General features: G+C 57.0%; 1 protein-coding gene across 14 annotated transcripts in view; it reads right to left on the reverse strand.

Moving 5' to 3' along the window:
• RGS9 (regulator of G protein signaling 9) overlaps positions 1–15,990 on the reverse strand; it is a 60,941-nt gene continuing 44,951 nt past the window's right edge. For 5 of the 14 annotated variants that reach the window (XM_070388940.1, XM_070388949.1, XM_070388950.1 and 2 more), the window contains 6 exons: positions 14,839–14,926; positions 14,068–14,206; positions 12,858–12,943; positions 10,627–10,744; positions 3,445–3,893; positions 282–601 (listed from right to left, as the gene is read on the reverse strand). In XM_070388940.1, coding sequence (XP_070245041.1) covers positions 427–601; positions 3,445–3,893; positions 10,627–10,744; positions 12,858–12,943; positions 14,068–14,206; positions 14,839–14,926 — 1,055 coding nt within the window. In that variant the 3' untranslated portion in view covers positions 282–426. Of the gene's footprint in view, positions 687–3,444; positions 3,894–6,676; positions 10,745–12,857; positions 12,944–14,067; positions 14,207–14,838; positions 14,927–15,990 lie in introns of those variants that run through there. The other 9 variants (XM_070388945.1, XM_070388946.1, XM_070388943.1 and 6 more) reach the window with 8 other exon arrangements.

Raw genomic sequence — 15,990 nt, forward strand, 5'->3', positions numbered from 1 at the left:
CACTTAGACAAGGTAACCTTTTATTGGTTTTAAGGCAGCAAGTCAAGTCCTCTGGTCCACATGCCTTTCTTCTGATGACAAGAGGAAAGATGGGGGCAAGGGAAAGGCTGGCCACGGGGCACCCACCCAGAGCGCTCTTCTGCAGAGTCCACCCATCTTGTCCCTCCGGCCCCCACGTGTGATCTTCGTGCACTCTGGTCCCAGAGACAGCGGGTCCCGTGGCCCCATCCTGCAGAGTCTGTGGGAGCAACTTCCTGGCCCAAGGCCCCAGGCTCAGCCAGCGTGGCCCTCTGCGGGGCTCTCCCAGGGGCAGATGACCTCCTTTTCTGTGGCCTGGTCACCTCGTGCTCCGGGGCCCGGGTCCTCCGAGTCCATCAGACAGGCCCCGCTTCCCATGGGCACGTCCATCTTGATCTGGAAAAAGCTTCAGACACATGAGCAGAGCAGTGTGTGGAGACAGAAGGTCACCACACCCAGCTCACCCAACCCCCCGAGGAGGCACAGACCCAGGCGCCTTTCTGGAAGCTGTGTGTGCGGTGACCCACTCGGGGCTGGGGGGGGTACCCGTTCACTGGGTGTCGAGGGAGGCTCTGTTTTCCTGCTGAACGAAGGATAATTCAGAGAGCGCTTTATTTCCCTTTTCAAGGGGCTTCAGTTTTTTCGGTTTTGATGAATTCCAGATATTCCTGTAGAACATACCGGGACCCAGGCCTCAGCCCCTTTAAACTGCCTTCTAATGAAGTGGTGGCCACGGAGCACAGAGGTTTTCAAAAGCCCCAAGACTGCTGTGGCCACAAACTAGAGCGTTCCCTCAGCAGAGCCCATCGGGAGGAATCAACGGACAAGTTCTTTCCCCCTGGATCCCCCCACCCCAGATGCACAGCGCACAGCCAAGGCTGGAGACTTGGGTATCCATGGCAACCTACGGCCTCAGCACGGAGCCGCCGTCTCCAAGACCATGCGTGGCCAAAACGCAGGAGCATGGCAGAGGGTGGAGGGGTGCTCCGTGCTGTCTCCCCCAAGACCGAACAAAGGCGGGGCTGCCTTTGTGTTGCACTGTCCATAACTCTTCTTTGTGCCCAGGAGCCCGGAGCCCTCAAGTGCACCCCGGAGCCCCTGTTCACCAGAGAGCTGCCTCGGGGTAGGGGGCTCTCAGAGGTCCGTCTTGCTTTGCCGCCCATAGCGGGGATAACAGGGGCCAGCCCTGAATGGAGGCTGCACACTGTCAGCACCCTGTAGCCCCACTGAGTGCTCCCCAGGGCAGATGTGTGCAAGAGCGGGTGGGGGAGGAGAGGGCCCCCAAGGCAGGGGAGGGGACCGGGGCCCAGCACCACCTGTGGGTCCCAGCACTGCCACTGAAATTTCCGGACCTTTTAAAAATGCAACAAACTCATTAGGCCAAGGTTTTAGTTGGGCAGGGTGAGTGGAAGAGGATTGTGTTGTTGTTTAGTTACTAAGTCATTTCTGACTCTTTGCGACCCCATGGACTGTAGCCCACCAGGCCCCTCGGTCCATGGAATTCTCCAGGCTGGAATACTGGAGCAGGTAGCCATTCCCTCCTCCAGGGATCGAACCTGGGTCTCCTGCATTGCGGGTGGATTCTTTACCACTGAGCCACCAGAGAAGCCTGGAAGAGCATGTTAATAGAAAGGGGGGAAGATGGAAAAGAAAAACAATCCATGGGCTGTATAGTCCAAGGGGATGAAGAGCCGGACTCGGCTGGATCACTTCCACGCCACGTCACTTTCCCCTAGAAAGACCGCACAGGGCGGCGCTGAGTCTGGAAAGGGTCTGGAGGTCAAAGGTTTGTCCATGGGGTCTGCTTTCCAGAATCCTCCTCCTCACCCGGCACTCTCCCCTCTCCATCTGCCCAGCCCCCAGGCCCTAGACCCCACACCACAGAACCTGGGTCCTCACCAGACACCCATGTGCACACACACACAATCCTGTGTGCACGCACACACACACAAACTCCTCATGTGCACACACACACACACAATCCCCATGTGCACACGCACATAATCTGTGCACACACACACACTCCCCATGTGCACACATAATCCCCGTGTGCACACACACAATCCCATGTGCACACACACACACTCCCCATGTGCACACACACAAAATCCCCGTGTACACACCACACAATCCCCGTGTGCACACAATCTCATGCACACACACAATCCCCGTGTGTGCACACACTCCCCATGTGCACACACACAATCCCGTGTATGCACACACACACAATCCCCGTGTGCACACACACACAATCCCGTGTGCACATACACACAATCCCCGTGTGCACACACACACAATCCCATGTGCACACACACAATCCGGTATGCACACACACTCCCCATGTGCACACACACACAATCCCCGTGTGCACACACGCACACAATCCCCGTGTACACACACACTCTCCATGTGTGCACACAGAATCCCCACGTGCACACACACACAATCCCTGTGTGCACACACACTCCCCATGTGCACACACACAATCCCATGTGCACACACACACTCCCATGCACGCACACACAATCCCTGTGTACGCACGCACACAATTCATGTGCACACACACAATCCCCGAGTACACACACACACACTCCCCATGTGCACACATAATTCCCGTGTGCACACACACAATCCCATGTGCACACACACACACTCCCCATGTGCACACACACACTCCCCATGTGCACACATAATTCCCGTGTGCACACACACAATCCCATGTGCACACACACACTCCCCATGTGCACACACACACACTCCCCATGTGCACACATAATCCCGTGTGCACACACACAATCCCATGTGCACACACACACAATCCGTGCACACACACACACTCCCCATGTGCACACACACACACAATCCCATGTGCACACACACACAATCCCCATGTGCACACACAATCCCCGTGTGCACACATAATCCCCGTGTGCACACACACAATCCCATGTGCACGCACACACTCCCCATGTTCACACACACAAAATCCCCATGTGCACACACACACAATCCCCGTGTGCACACATACACACAATCCCCGTGTGCACACATACACACAATCCCGTGTGCACATACACACAATCCCCATGTGCACATACACACAATCCCCGTGTGCACACACGCACACAATCCCCGTGTACACACACATTCTCCATTGTGCACACAGAATCCCCATGTGCACACACACACAATCTCGTGCACACACACACAATCCCCGTGTACACACAATCCCCATGTGTACACAAACACTCCCTATGTGTGCACACACACAATCCCGTGTGCACACACACACTCCCATGCACGCACACACAATCCCTGTGTGCGCACACACACAATTCATGTGCACACACACAATCCCCATGTGCGTGCACACACTCCCCATGAGCACGCGTGCACACACACACACACTACCCCCTCCATCCTTACTTGGCTGCTCTCCGGGGCCTCGGTCGTGATAGCTGCCGGCTGGCATCCCCCAGGGGCTGCACCTTGCCGTGGGACACAGCGGGACACTTTGGGGAGAGCCGGGCGAAGACCGGGGACGCCAAACAGCCTCGTCTCAGGAACCGCCCGAGGGACAGGCGCACACGCGCCTTGGGCTGGGCCCGGGGCCGGGGCTGATCCATGGAGGCCCCGCCGACCGCCCCTGACACATCGGTCTCCCGCCTCTGCTCGGACCCCGGGGAGCCCTCCAGGGCCACGCTGATGGGTGAGGGACAGACGGTGCTGCTGGGCCTCCGGATGAAGCGGCTGGGCGAGCGGAAGGGCCTTCCAGGGGAGCGGCAGCTTTGGGAGAAGGGGCTGGAGGGAGAGGGGGGCGCGCAGGTTCCGGTGTACACAGCCAGATGGGGGCTGGGAGCCAGCCGCTGGCCGGGCTGCAGAGAAGGAGAGAGACGGGGAGTGAGGGCACAGCTGGCCCCGCCGTGGGCTGCCCCCTCCAGGCTGGAGCCCAGGCCCGTCCGGTTGCCCCTGGGGACCGGGGAGGGGTGTCCCGAGCCCCCTGAGAGAATGGCACAGCCTCGAACAGGCTTCCCCAAGCCCTGGCCGCCTCCCCAGGGCACAGCTGGAGGCTCCTCCAGGCCTGGGAGCTGGCTGCGGGCTGGGGTTTCCCCTCGACCATCAACTCCACTCTCCAGGAGCACGGGCTTCACCCACCGAGCATCATCCTATCTCTGCCCTGCCTTGGTGCCACCTGTGGTCTGCAGGCACGTAAAACCCTTTCCACAGAGCACTGGAGGTGGGGCAAGGAGCCCTGGCTTGTGCGGACCCTTCCAGGCCTGAGACCTGCCGCCGCGTCCTGAGCCCCGACTCTCATCCACCGCCACCCTCTCCTGCACCTCCCACGGGCACCGCAGCAGGGCCTGGGCCCCCGGGGGAGGAGGAGACTGGAAATACAGATAAGGCGGCTCCTTGAGGCAACCGCCGCCCTGGGCGGCTTTGGCCCTGGGTCCCCGACCAGCGGGGCAGGAGCGGGGAACCGGGGCCGGTCAGCTGAAGGAGCCCGAGAGCTCCGTGCAAGTAGATGGGGGCGTCAGGATCCAAGTCCTGGGCAGGGAAGCTCGCTTGTCTCGCCTCTCCCCCGCCGGGTTTGTGTCCCCCAGGGCCTGCCGCCGCAGCTGAGCAGCACTTGGCAGCCTGGTGCCGTCTGGGCTGGGGGCTGGGCCGGTCCTGGGCTGTGCCCGGGAGAGGTGGACCAAATCTGCCTCCAAGAGAGGACTGGCCTCAGGGAAGCACAAGCCCTCTGTGAAACCATCACAGCCCCACGGCCCAGAGGGGGCGTCGCCTGGGCCCGAAGGAAGGTGGCTGCGGGCCCCAGCCTGAAGAGGGAAGGGCGGGCGGGCAGACTCCCAGCAGCCCTCAGAAGAAAAGCAAGGCCTGGAGACCACCGGGGCTCAGCCCTTGGGGGGTGGGGGCCCCACCCTCTCCCATTGCTCCCTGAAGCTCAAGCAAGATTCTGAAACAGCAGCTCGCAGCCACCGATGCTGATCCACTGCTCAGACAGGCCTACCAACCAGAGCCAAGGCCCTGACCCAGGGCCACCGGGTTACTATGCCTACTAATCACCATCGTGATTATTATTAACATGCTCGAGAAGCTCAGAAATTTGAGTTTCTGGGCTGCAAACTTGATGTGAATTATTGCAGGTACCTCCAGAGCAACTAACACTTACTATGCCCATTTTACAGATGAGAAAGCTAAGGCTTCCAGGAGCCAAGCCCAGGAACGCAGGGATGGTCAGCAGGCTTTGCAACTGGGCTCACCGGCTCCACATTTTACATGTGTGATGCCCAATGGATGCTTACAGGTCAGCATCACACGGGGTGTCCGTTATAAATGCAGACCCCAGACTCACTGGAGGGGAACCTGAGTTGGGGGCCAAAGCCTCACAAACACCGAGGGCACTGCTTTGCAAGTAAGCAAGAGCCAGGTCGTGTGAGAAGCTGAGCCCTGTGCTTCTGACGCCGCCTCCTACAGGGACTCACGTCTCCCCTGCAGGACAGTCTGCAGGGAATGGCCGTGATGGAGGGTTTGGGAGGTGACTGTCAGATATGTGGCCCTGCGGGTTATGAAGACCTCCTCTGTGCCAGTTCCCTGTGAATCTACAACTGCCCCGTTTTAGTGACCAGAATGTTGAGGACGGAGCGGATTGGGACCATCCCCAGGCTCCCACTGCAAGCCGGTGACTACAGAATGTAGAACTTTAAGGTGGCCACTAAGACCTCAGGATGGGTGTGAGCTGTGAACGTGCTGGGCGGCCACCCCCATGATCATGCCGTGAGATAAGGCATAGGTGACTCTGAATCGTTCTGGTGACACTGAGCTCTTCACCTGAACCCTTCAATCCTGAGTCTAGACGCCAGAGACAGAAGTCAGAGGCTCGTGATAAAAATCCAACAAGCCGGGGTTCTCCATGGTTGGTTTTGAAGATGGAGAGTGGGGAGCAGGTGGCAAGGAGTTTGGGTGGCTTCTGGAAGCTGAGAGCAGCCAGCAAAAAATGGGGCCCTGGGTCCTGCAACAAGAGCTGGGATCCTTCCAACAACCTGGAAGCAGACTCTTCCTGAGCCCCCAGTGAGAACTCACACAGCCCGAGACACCTTGACGGTGTGCCCGGAAATCCTGCAAAGCCTCACCCAGCCAACCGCGAGCTCATAAATGGTGGCCGTTGGTGCGAACTTGCTACTCGGCGATTGTTAACTCTTACCGTGACCAAATGAGACTCTGACCCCAGGTCCGTGTAACCCTCAAAGCCCTTGCTTGCCTACTGATCCACATTGCCAGCCTGTTGCCTACAGGGTTTGGGCAGGACTTGGGGTGCTGAGCCAATACGCCACACTAAGACCAGGCTTTGTTCAGAGAGACGGGGGGTGGGGCAGCAAGGTTCTCCTTCCTCCAGTTCACCGAGGACACCCGCACCTCAGGGCATCACCTTAAACCTCACTCATTAAGCCTGTGATCAATTCCTGTTATGACCCCACTTCACAGATTAAAACACTGAGGCCCACGGAGATGAGGCAGCCTGACCCAGGGGACTTGACGGCACGCACCCCCACCCAACTCTGGGCTCTCCCACAGCCCACCCCCCTCCCCCAGCACCTGCTCCTCCCCGGGGTGAACGACAGGACAGGTAAAGAGGCAGCTCCCATCTGGCTTCACTCACCTGTCCTGAGAAGGTCCTTCCTTCTGGGTGAGCAGCCCTGGACACAGCCCAACAGGCCCTGGACACTCGAGCAAGATGCCTCTTCCGCCCGCTTCCACCACGATCCCCGCTCGCCACAGCCCCGGCAGCCCAGGCCACACCCACCGCGGGCGTGAAATGGCAAAGCAGCGCGTGCAAGGCACATGGCAGAGAAATGATGCGACAGAGACACAGTGATGGCGAGCTCAGCTTCGCTTTGTGCTGTTTATTTTCCCAGGAGAACGCGATGGCGTGGAGCAGGCCGCTGACATGAGAGCACGAGCTCAGGCTTTCATGAAAGGCAAAGCAGATGGTACAGGGATGCCATTCACGTCCCGTCCAGAAGCCAGCTGGGAATTTGGAGGAGACCCTGCGGCCACTTCCTGGGAGCAGGCGGGAGGAGGGGGCCACCTTCCGGGCTGCATGCTCTGCACCAGTCCCCCCTTCCCGCCCCCTCTCACTCTCCCCATCTCCACTGTCCCCCAAAGCAAGTGAGCACACTCGACCCCACGGTGGAAAATCCACACGAGCCAACTCCCTGTTTCTTCTGTCCGTCATCTCCTCTGCCCACCCCAGCGTCAGCCTTCCCACCACAGCCTGATCAGTCACTGCCTGCTGCTGGTCAGCCCTCACCCAGAACTGCGGACAGGCCACAGGACTGTGACGCCCTGCTCTCCTCCCCTCGGATATATCCTAGTGGTCCCTGGAGGGCCGGATTCTCAGCGAGGACAGAGGCAAGACGGTGTGGGTCAACAGGGCTTTAAATGCCCTAAATAATAAAGAATGGTAGGTCACTGTACTGGGCAACACGGACATGCAAGGGAGCATGCGCTTCAAGAGTGTGAAGCTGCTAGGGATGGCGGTGAAAGGGAGGACGACGATGGTGACGCTGGTGGAGGGGATGCTGGTGGTGATGACGCTGGTGGAGGTGGTGAGAATGACAGTGAGGACAGTAATAATAACAGTGGATGTGACGCCGCTCACAGCAGCCAGCATCTGCTGAGCACTCACGCCGGGCATTTCCCAAAGCACTCTACTCGACTCTCTAGCCCGTGTATTTCCACTCAACGCTCACAACAAAAGCAGTCTCTTCTCTAAAAGCCAAGCTTCACACTGGAATTCTACAGAGACATCCCTGGCACTCTGTAGCACAACTTATCTTCTAGCATCAGATACACCCCATATGGGGAGAGAAACTCAGACTGTTTAAAATATGATAATAACAGAATCGAGAAGGTACCTAAGTACAGGGCATAATAAGGAGTATGACACTAATTTAAATGTAGCAACAATATTGTCCAGATAAATACTGTTTTTATATCATTGAGAGTCAAAGAGGCCCTGTGGGGCTAACAGGGATGGAGAGCAGAGACTAAGCCGGCAGGGGCGGGGCCCGCGGCTGGAGTCCAGAAGCAGACACACTTCCAAAACCTCAAAACTGGGGAGGGACCTGTGGTTTCTTCCTTCGGAACATGAGAATTTCCCGGTGGACCCCTTGAGTCCCCAGGCCAGACAGTTCTCCATCCCCAGGTTCTTCCAGCACGTCGGTGTTGCGCACTGCCCAGCCTGGATGCGCTCGCACCCTCGTCAGCCCCGTGAGGGCAGAAGACATCTGTCCACGTTTGCAGCTGGGCCAGAGCCCCCACCACAGGCCCGCACACAAAGCAGGCGTTTAAAATCCATCGGTGGGTGTGGATTAAGAGGCACAAACTACTGGGTATAAAATAAGCCGGGTGCCAGGGCATAATGCACAGCACGGGGGCACGGCCAAGGCTTCACAATAACTTTAGACAAGAGTACAACCCATAAAAACACTGAATCACTATGCCGTACACATGAAGCCAACATAATATGTAACCTAACTCTACTCTAATAATAATAGAATCAAAGACGTGTGGAGTGTAACTGCTGCCATCCAGAAGACATTTGTCATCCGCCTTCCTTCAATGGGGCTCACGTGTCCAATAAAGGACGATAACCTACTTTGTTGACAGGCCTACGCCTCTGCTTGGATTGTGGGGTCCTTGTGTATCTGACATGAGGTTTCCAGCAGCATCTGTGCCAGACCTACTACGTGTCTGACCTGGAGCACCCAGTACTCTGCTGGAGGACGAGAGTCGTGTGAAGCAGACATGTCTCACAAGTGAGGAATGGGCAGGTGAACAGTTGAGTCACAGATGAACAAGACACACTCCATGACCTGAAGGTTCAAGGTGCACTTCAACACGCCCACCAGCCACCCCCACTCTGCTGGGTGCACAAACTCAGCTCACACACGGTAACTACAAGGGGTGGCAAATACCTCCAGATCATGCTCCGCAAACTTTCCCGTTAAAGTAGGACAAACAGCAGGAGAGCCGGGGAGCCACGCTGTCCCAGGAGTCTGAGGGCAGAGCCTGAATCTGCCACAGCCAGGCATGAGATGGCTTTGATGTCTCAAATTTCATCTTAAAAATTCATGTACATCTTGCAGTCTAATTCATAATATATTCATGATTATTTTAATGTGAAATTTTAAAAATTATCTATCTTTCCTCCCATTCCAAATCTTCAAGTAAAACTGATGCCCCAGGCTGGGTATCCTCCTGGAATTCACTGAGTCTGGTCTAAGAAGCATGGATCTGGCCCCAGCGCCTCAGTTCACAAATCACAAAGCATAGAGGTGAAGAGACTTGCTGAAGACTACCTGGCTAGCAGGAGAATGAGGACCAAAGCCTAGGAGGCCTTCTCCAAACCCAAGGCTCTGCCCACTCATCCATCGACTTATCCCTCCATCCATCCATCCACCCACTCATCAATTCATCCATCCATCCATTCACATAATGCATTGATGCAGAACTAATTAGATCTAAAGCATTAGACTCCACATGGTGAGGTACTGTCCCCCACTCAGGTGAGTTTACAAAAGGTTCATCACCTGGAATTTCTCCTTGAGGTGCCCCTCCCATAGGAGGACTCCAGCATTCTTCAAAGGAGAGAGGAACAAAGCGCCTCTAGTTGCTCTTTCAGAGTGTAAACTGGTCTCTGACTGGGAACAACAGAAAGTACCGCCCCGCCACAGGCTCACCTAATCTAAAGCTACAAAGAAGGGAAGCACCAACATCTAGAAAATAACCCGAAGAGAACTATCTTTGACTCTGACTCACTTTGAAAATGTCACAGACCTCCAACCATCCCTCCTTCTACTAATGAAGACATCAGCACCTTCATCCTTTGTCCAGAAAGATGCTCCGTGTTACCTGGACCCATCCTGAGGCCTCCAGCCTGAGTCCTTCATTCCTACAAGCTACTAATCTCCCCTGGCATCGTGTAACAGGGGGAGAGGAGGCAAAAACGAAGGAGAGACCCGGCCAGCCTTCAAAACTCAGGACTGAGAACAGGCTCAACAGAACTGTGTCAGCAGAGCTGCTCTGGGCTGGTTTGACGAGGAACCTTGAAGCAGCCCCTTGGGGGGAGGGCGGGGGGCGGGTCTCCAAGTGCTTTAGAGACAAAGTCTAACTTGGAGAGACTAGAGGAGGAGCTTCCTGAAGCCACTGGAAACAAACAGCAAACCCGCCTGAAAGAACTACGCGGAGGGGTGGGGAGGGCCCTCCCGAACGTCCTAAAGCCAGTGGCGGTTCAGGAGGCGGCTTTTCTCTCTGGCTCTCACCCCAAGTGCTCCGGAGGGAAGCAGGCAGATGTCACAGCTATGGAGTCAGGTGCCCAAGCCCCTGCCTTTGCCCACCTGAGGCCGCTGGCGAGCTGGAGGGGTAGGGGGAAGCCCAGGTCGGGGGTCTGAGGAATCAGCGTGAACCCGAGCGGCCCACCGCCCCAAGAACGCAGAAAGGACTCCTCCAGCCCTGCCTCCCCCACCCCGGGAGGAAGCAAGTGTGGATTTATTTGGGAGGCGGCTCTTTTCTGAGTTGGCTCCTGCGGTCCAGCTTGCTCATGACCTGGGTGATGTCCACCGTGGTGGCCGCCTCCCGCGCCTTGGCTTCCTCTTCCAGCTGCCGGAGGATGACGGGGCTGGGGCTGGAGCGCAGGTGCCGCCGCATGAACGGGAGGCTCGAGCTGGAAGAGAGAAGGGGGTGGTCGGCGGAGCGCAGCACTGGACACCTGGCGGGGCGAGGCCGGCCTCTGGCGGCCCCTCATCCTCCCGGAGAACCTTAAGGGGGACCCTCGGAGGCCCCCCAGCCGCGGGAGGATGGGGCCTGAGTGAGCCCCAGCTGCCATCAGCTCTTAGAGGCCGCCAGAGAGCTTGGGCAGCGCCAAGCGCAGACCACCCGCCACAGTGTCTGGAAACCAACGTGTCCCCTTAGCTTCCTAGAGGTTCTTCGGGAAAGAAAGGGACAAGGGGGCCTGGGTACTGGAAGCCCAAGGGCTCTCGCCCCCCAGGGAGAACTGGAGCATTTGTTTTCAAAAGCCAAGGTTCTGGTAAGGAAGGAAAGTGCTAGGCCGTCGCAGAGCGAGGCCGGACCGGCAGAGGAAGGGGAAGGGGCTGGAGGACCAGGGATGCGCTGGCGGCTATGTGCGCATGCGCCGACCCGTCCGCCTCTTCCACCAACTCCACCCACGCATCGCCGAGACCGCACTGTCCACCACCACCTCGGGGGCCAGGACACAGCTCCGGGTATGTGATGGAGGCGACCGTGAGCAGGCTTGGGGAAGCATTTCAGCCGGAAAGGGCGACTTCAGGCCTAGGAGCTCTCCAAATTTCCAGAGCATGTAATCCCTGGAACTTCCGTATCCGCCGGGGGAGGAACCACGCCCCCACCTGTGAGCCGTGCCCGAGGCTCGGTCTCCACCCCCAGCCATGCCTGCTTGGAGCTCCACTTAACTTGCTCTGGAAAACTTCCGGTTCGTGCACTGTCTCACGCCTGACAGTCATGGGACACACTCACAGCCCCTGCCATCCCCGCACAGCTACCGGCCGGGCTTCCCGGGTCCCCAGGGTGCGCTTACTACCCAGAGCGCCGACAGCATCACCAGACCGCGGTCCTCGACCCTGAAGCCGAGCGCTGCACCCGCGGTCCAGCGCCACCCCAGACAAGAGCCCAGGCACCCCACAAGAGACGCCAGCTGATTTCTCAGGTCTGTGCCAACCTAAAAACATCTGGACAGAGGCACAAGACGCTCCCCTCCCTCCCCCACTGCTTTCTGGCAGGACGTCTGGAGCTATTGTGGCCGTTTCTTGTGGCTTAAAGAAGCTTTCCGATTCCCAGGGACACTGAACTCCCGTCCTTACCCACCACCAAGACCTCCTTTCTCTCCTTTTCATAGCAAGGCCGTTATCCTCAAAAATGAAATCAACTTGGGGTCTTTTAAAGCTCCTCTGATGAAGGCTCTGGTCCAACCACCCCCTCCTTTGGATTGACTGGAGACGCTGGAAAAGCGCCTGGCGTGGGGCTGAGCTGACAAATGGGAAGCATCTATGGGAGGCGGGGGTGGGGGTGGGGTGGGGTGGGTGCGGGGAGGACAGGCCCTGGGGCTGGGGAAACTCTGCCAAAGTCCCAAATCTTTGTTCAAGCTGTTGTTTGGTTACTCTTCTGAATCTTAAATCCCTCTAGCGTTTTCTTTTTCACCCCCAGAGAGTTCAAACTGCTCCTCAGGACGTTTTATCCTTTGCCCAAGGGCTGCCAGAGGGACATTCGCATCTCCAGTGAGGAAGGTGAGCATGGATAAAGGAACAGAGGGACTTGATGAAAAGCAGTCCCCTGTGGTCAGCAAGAATAGTTCCCCTGTTCGTTTCCCTGAAAGTCCAGCATTTTTCTTTGGGAGCAATCTGCCCCTGTCACCACAGTCTTGAGCCATCACAAAGGATGTTACCAGGACGTAGCTAAATTAATTCCTAAACACCAGTTTGGAGTGGAGAAGTGTGCCAGTTAAAAGGCCAATGCAATGCTTCCATCTGTAATAAAGGTCATTATTCCATTTGATAATCAAAACTCTTTCAAACCAGCATTAGGAAAACAAAACTGACTGGCAGTAATGACCATGTGCGTCCCGCCAGCATGCTTTCAGAGCGTGATGAAGCCAATAAGGCGATCAGACCCTAAGAATGCCTCCCAGTCTCAATATTTTCATCCAGAAAATATCTTGATAATAGCCATTTGGCTGAAAAAGATCCTCCTTTCCCTGTAAACAAAACAGCAGGCCGTGAGTGATTTCAGCCCATTCTACTTGCCTTTTCCTTGTAGTTTCCTGGGGTTCAATCGCTTTGGCCAGCATCTCCTTATAGATTGGGGATTTTAAGTAGCGAGCGTAAGAGTCCTGGCAGGAACAAGAGAAAAACGAGAATTATAAGAAGGAAAGGGTCCAGTCAAAAGAATACACTTGCCTTTTTCCCAGCTTCCTCCCAGCAGCGAGACGGGAGCTGAAAGGATTTGTTTCCTTGTGCTCAAGGCATTCAGATCTGCATCGAAAGCCACGGTTCTCAAGTGTGGTCCCCAGGCCGGCGGCATCCATTTCACCTGATCACTTACAGTGCTGTGCTGACTCACTCAGTCGTATCTGACTCTTTGTGACCCCGTGGACTGTAACCCACTAGGCTCCTCTGTCCATGGGATTCTCCAAGCAAGAATACTAGAGTGGGTTGCCATTTCCTTCTCCAGGGGATCTTCTTGACCCAGGGATCAAACCTGGGTTTCCTGCACTGCAGGCAGGTTCTTTACCGTCTGAGCCACCAGGGAAGCCCGGATTCCTTTGTGTGGCTATTTCCTGGGACCCTGGGCAGGTTCAGAGAAGTCACTTCCTGAATGCTGCCTCACCCAAACCAACTGCAAACTTCAGTCCCAACAAATACAGGAGAAAGCCCAGAGCAACAACTGGGGGAATTTCTCAACAACCAATGGGGAACTGATTTTAATTTCTTGAAATGGTACCATTCTAAAGACTAAGCAGTGACAGCAAAAGTCATGAGAACTGTGGGCAGAAGACATAACGGACAGATGGCCCAACAGTCACAGGAAAAGATGCTCAACATCACTAATTATCAGAGCAATGCAAAGCAAAACCCCAATGCGGTGCCACTTCACACCGGTCAGAACGGCCACCATGAAGAAGTCTGCAAGCAAAAACCGCTGGAGAGGATGTGGAGAGAAGGGAACCCTCCCGCACGCAAGGTGGGAATGGAAGTTGGTGCCATCACTATGTCAGGACAGCCCTTCAACTGCAGAGTGAGAAGACCTGAGAGGGCTTGAGCCTCAGCAGCTGCTCCTCCCTGGCCAGAGGGCTCGGGAGCACAGGGAGGGGCCAGGCCTGCTGCAGGTGGGAGACACAGCTGACAGATCTGCACCCAACAGCAGCAAGGCCACGACCACACACGCCCCCTTCCCCCGCATCCGGGGACCCAGAGACTGGAGGACTTCCTGGCGCTCTCGGCCAACCCTGCCTACCTTCTTCATGAGCATGTAGATGTGGGTCTGCGCCGCGTCCAGCACGTAACGGTGGGGGTGCTTCAGCCCCTTGACCGTGATGTCCATGGTCTTGCCGTCTATGTTTATCCACCGTCTCGCCCCGGGGGCCAGGAACAGCCTGAGACCGGGAGAAGAATGTTAGCCAAAGTAGCCAGACAGGGAGTTCCCCGGTGGCGGTCCAGTGGTGAAGACTCCCTACTGCTGCTGCTGCTGCCGCCGCTAAGTTGCTTCAGTTGTGTCCGACTCTGTGCGACCGCAAGACGGCAGGGGGTGTGAATTCCATCCCTGGTCAGGGAACTAAGATCCTACAGGCTGTGTAGTGCAGCCAAAACTAAATTTAAAATGAAAGTAGCCAAACCAAGTCAGTGAATGGAATCTTCCCAGCTGCTCGGGAGAGAGGGGCTGGCAGACATAACTCACCCCTCACCGACCCTGGGGTGAAAGGGGTCCTTTTCCAGAATACTCAAGCATCTGAATAGGTTGTCAAGCAGCATTTCCTAGAAGCAAGAAGACTTCCCTGCCAGCACTGGGAATGTGAAATATGCTTAACTTAGGAATTCCCAACCTCTTAGAGAGCAAACAGTGGGTGGGGTGACCCCCAGCCCCCCAGAGCAGGGGTGAGGCGTCCACACACGAGGTGCACTGACGGCACGACACGGGGCGTGTGGGGCCTCCGTCCAGTCTGACCTCGAGTGCAGGGCAAGGACCAGCCAGGTGGGGGGCCTCTGCACTCGCATGGCTCGTGCTTACTTGTAAATCTCCTCCGCCTTCTCCTTGACTTTGGACTGATCGCCGTACTTCAGGTCCTCACAGGCTTCCCAGAAGCCCAGGTTCTCCCCTGCGAGGGGCAGACGGTAGATGCCGTGGACACCCAGACGGGAACCCGGATGGGAGGCGGAGGGAGGGAAAGAAGAGAAGCAGTCAGTGGGCATAGCTCCCGCCCTGGGCCGCGGGCGCGGGGGTGGAGGTGGGACCGCAGGCTCCTGGGTGCTCCGGCCAGGGCCCGGGAGAGGGCACGAGGCCAGGGAGCATGCTGACGGTGCCCCCTTGGTGCACAGAGACCCGCTTCTGAGAGCCTTGCAGCGCATGTTGCCGCCAGAGCCCCTCACAGATGCTCTGCTGAAGCCGCGACCCTGAAGGACTGACCCTCCGGGAAGGCCTGGCCGCGGGGAACCAAACGCAGGGCCGCCTGAGCCAGAGACCCTGCCCCTCTGGGCCCAGAAGGAAAGCCGGGCGTCGCCCCCTGTGTCCTTCCAGCTCGACGCCCTCCACCCGGTGACCCCGCGCCCGGGAGTGTGACCCCGGGTGCATCGCCCCAGGTGGCAGTGTCGCCTGAGAGAATACAGGAGGCACAGCAGCGGGAAGCAGGAGCCTGCGTGTGTGCATGTGGGCACGGGTGTGCGTGTGGGCGGGGGGTGGGTCACGGAACACCACCACGTAGGGAAATGTACCACCCCATCCCTCTGCTCCGTTTCCTTGTTCCCTGGAAGCCTCCCGGGCATTTCAGACCAGAGAAGGCTGTAGGAGCCTAAGCGAGTTGACTCTGTCCCCTAATTCTATAGGATTAGAATTCTATAGAGTTATACCCTTCCTCTTTGGCATAAAATCCAGGGAGTCCTTAGGACCAAGACCACCCGCAGGAGCAGACAGGCCAGGATGCTCTTGAGTGACAGCCACTGGCTTTACATCAAGGGCCATGGACACCACCTTGCCCACAGCAAAAGACAGTTCATTGCTTAGGAGTAAAATTAAATGCACAATTGTTCACAAAAGTCAAAAGGTGGAAACCACCCAAATGTTCGCCAGCACAAGAGCAAACACACGTGATGCGCGCGCGCAATGAGCGCCACTCAGCCCAGAGAGGGAGGGGATCCTGGCACAGGTCACAGCGGCGTGAACCCT

This window comes from Bos mutus, chromosome 19 (genome assembly GCF_027580195.1).
Source record: "Bos mutus isolate GX-2022 chromosome 19, NWIPB_WYAK_1.1, whole genome shotgun sequence".
Taxonomy (NCBI): domain Eukaryota; kingdom Metazoa; phylum Chordata; class Mammalia; order Artiodactyla; family Bovidae; genus Bos; species Bos mutus.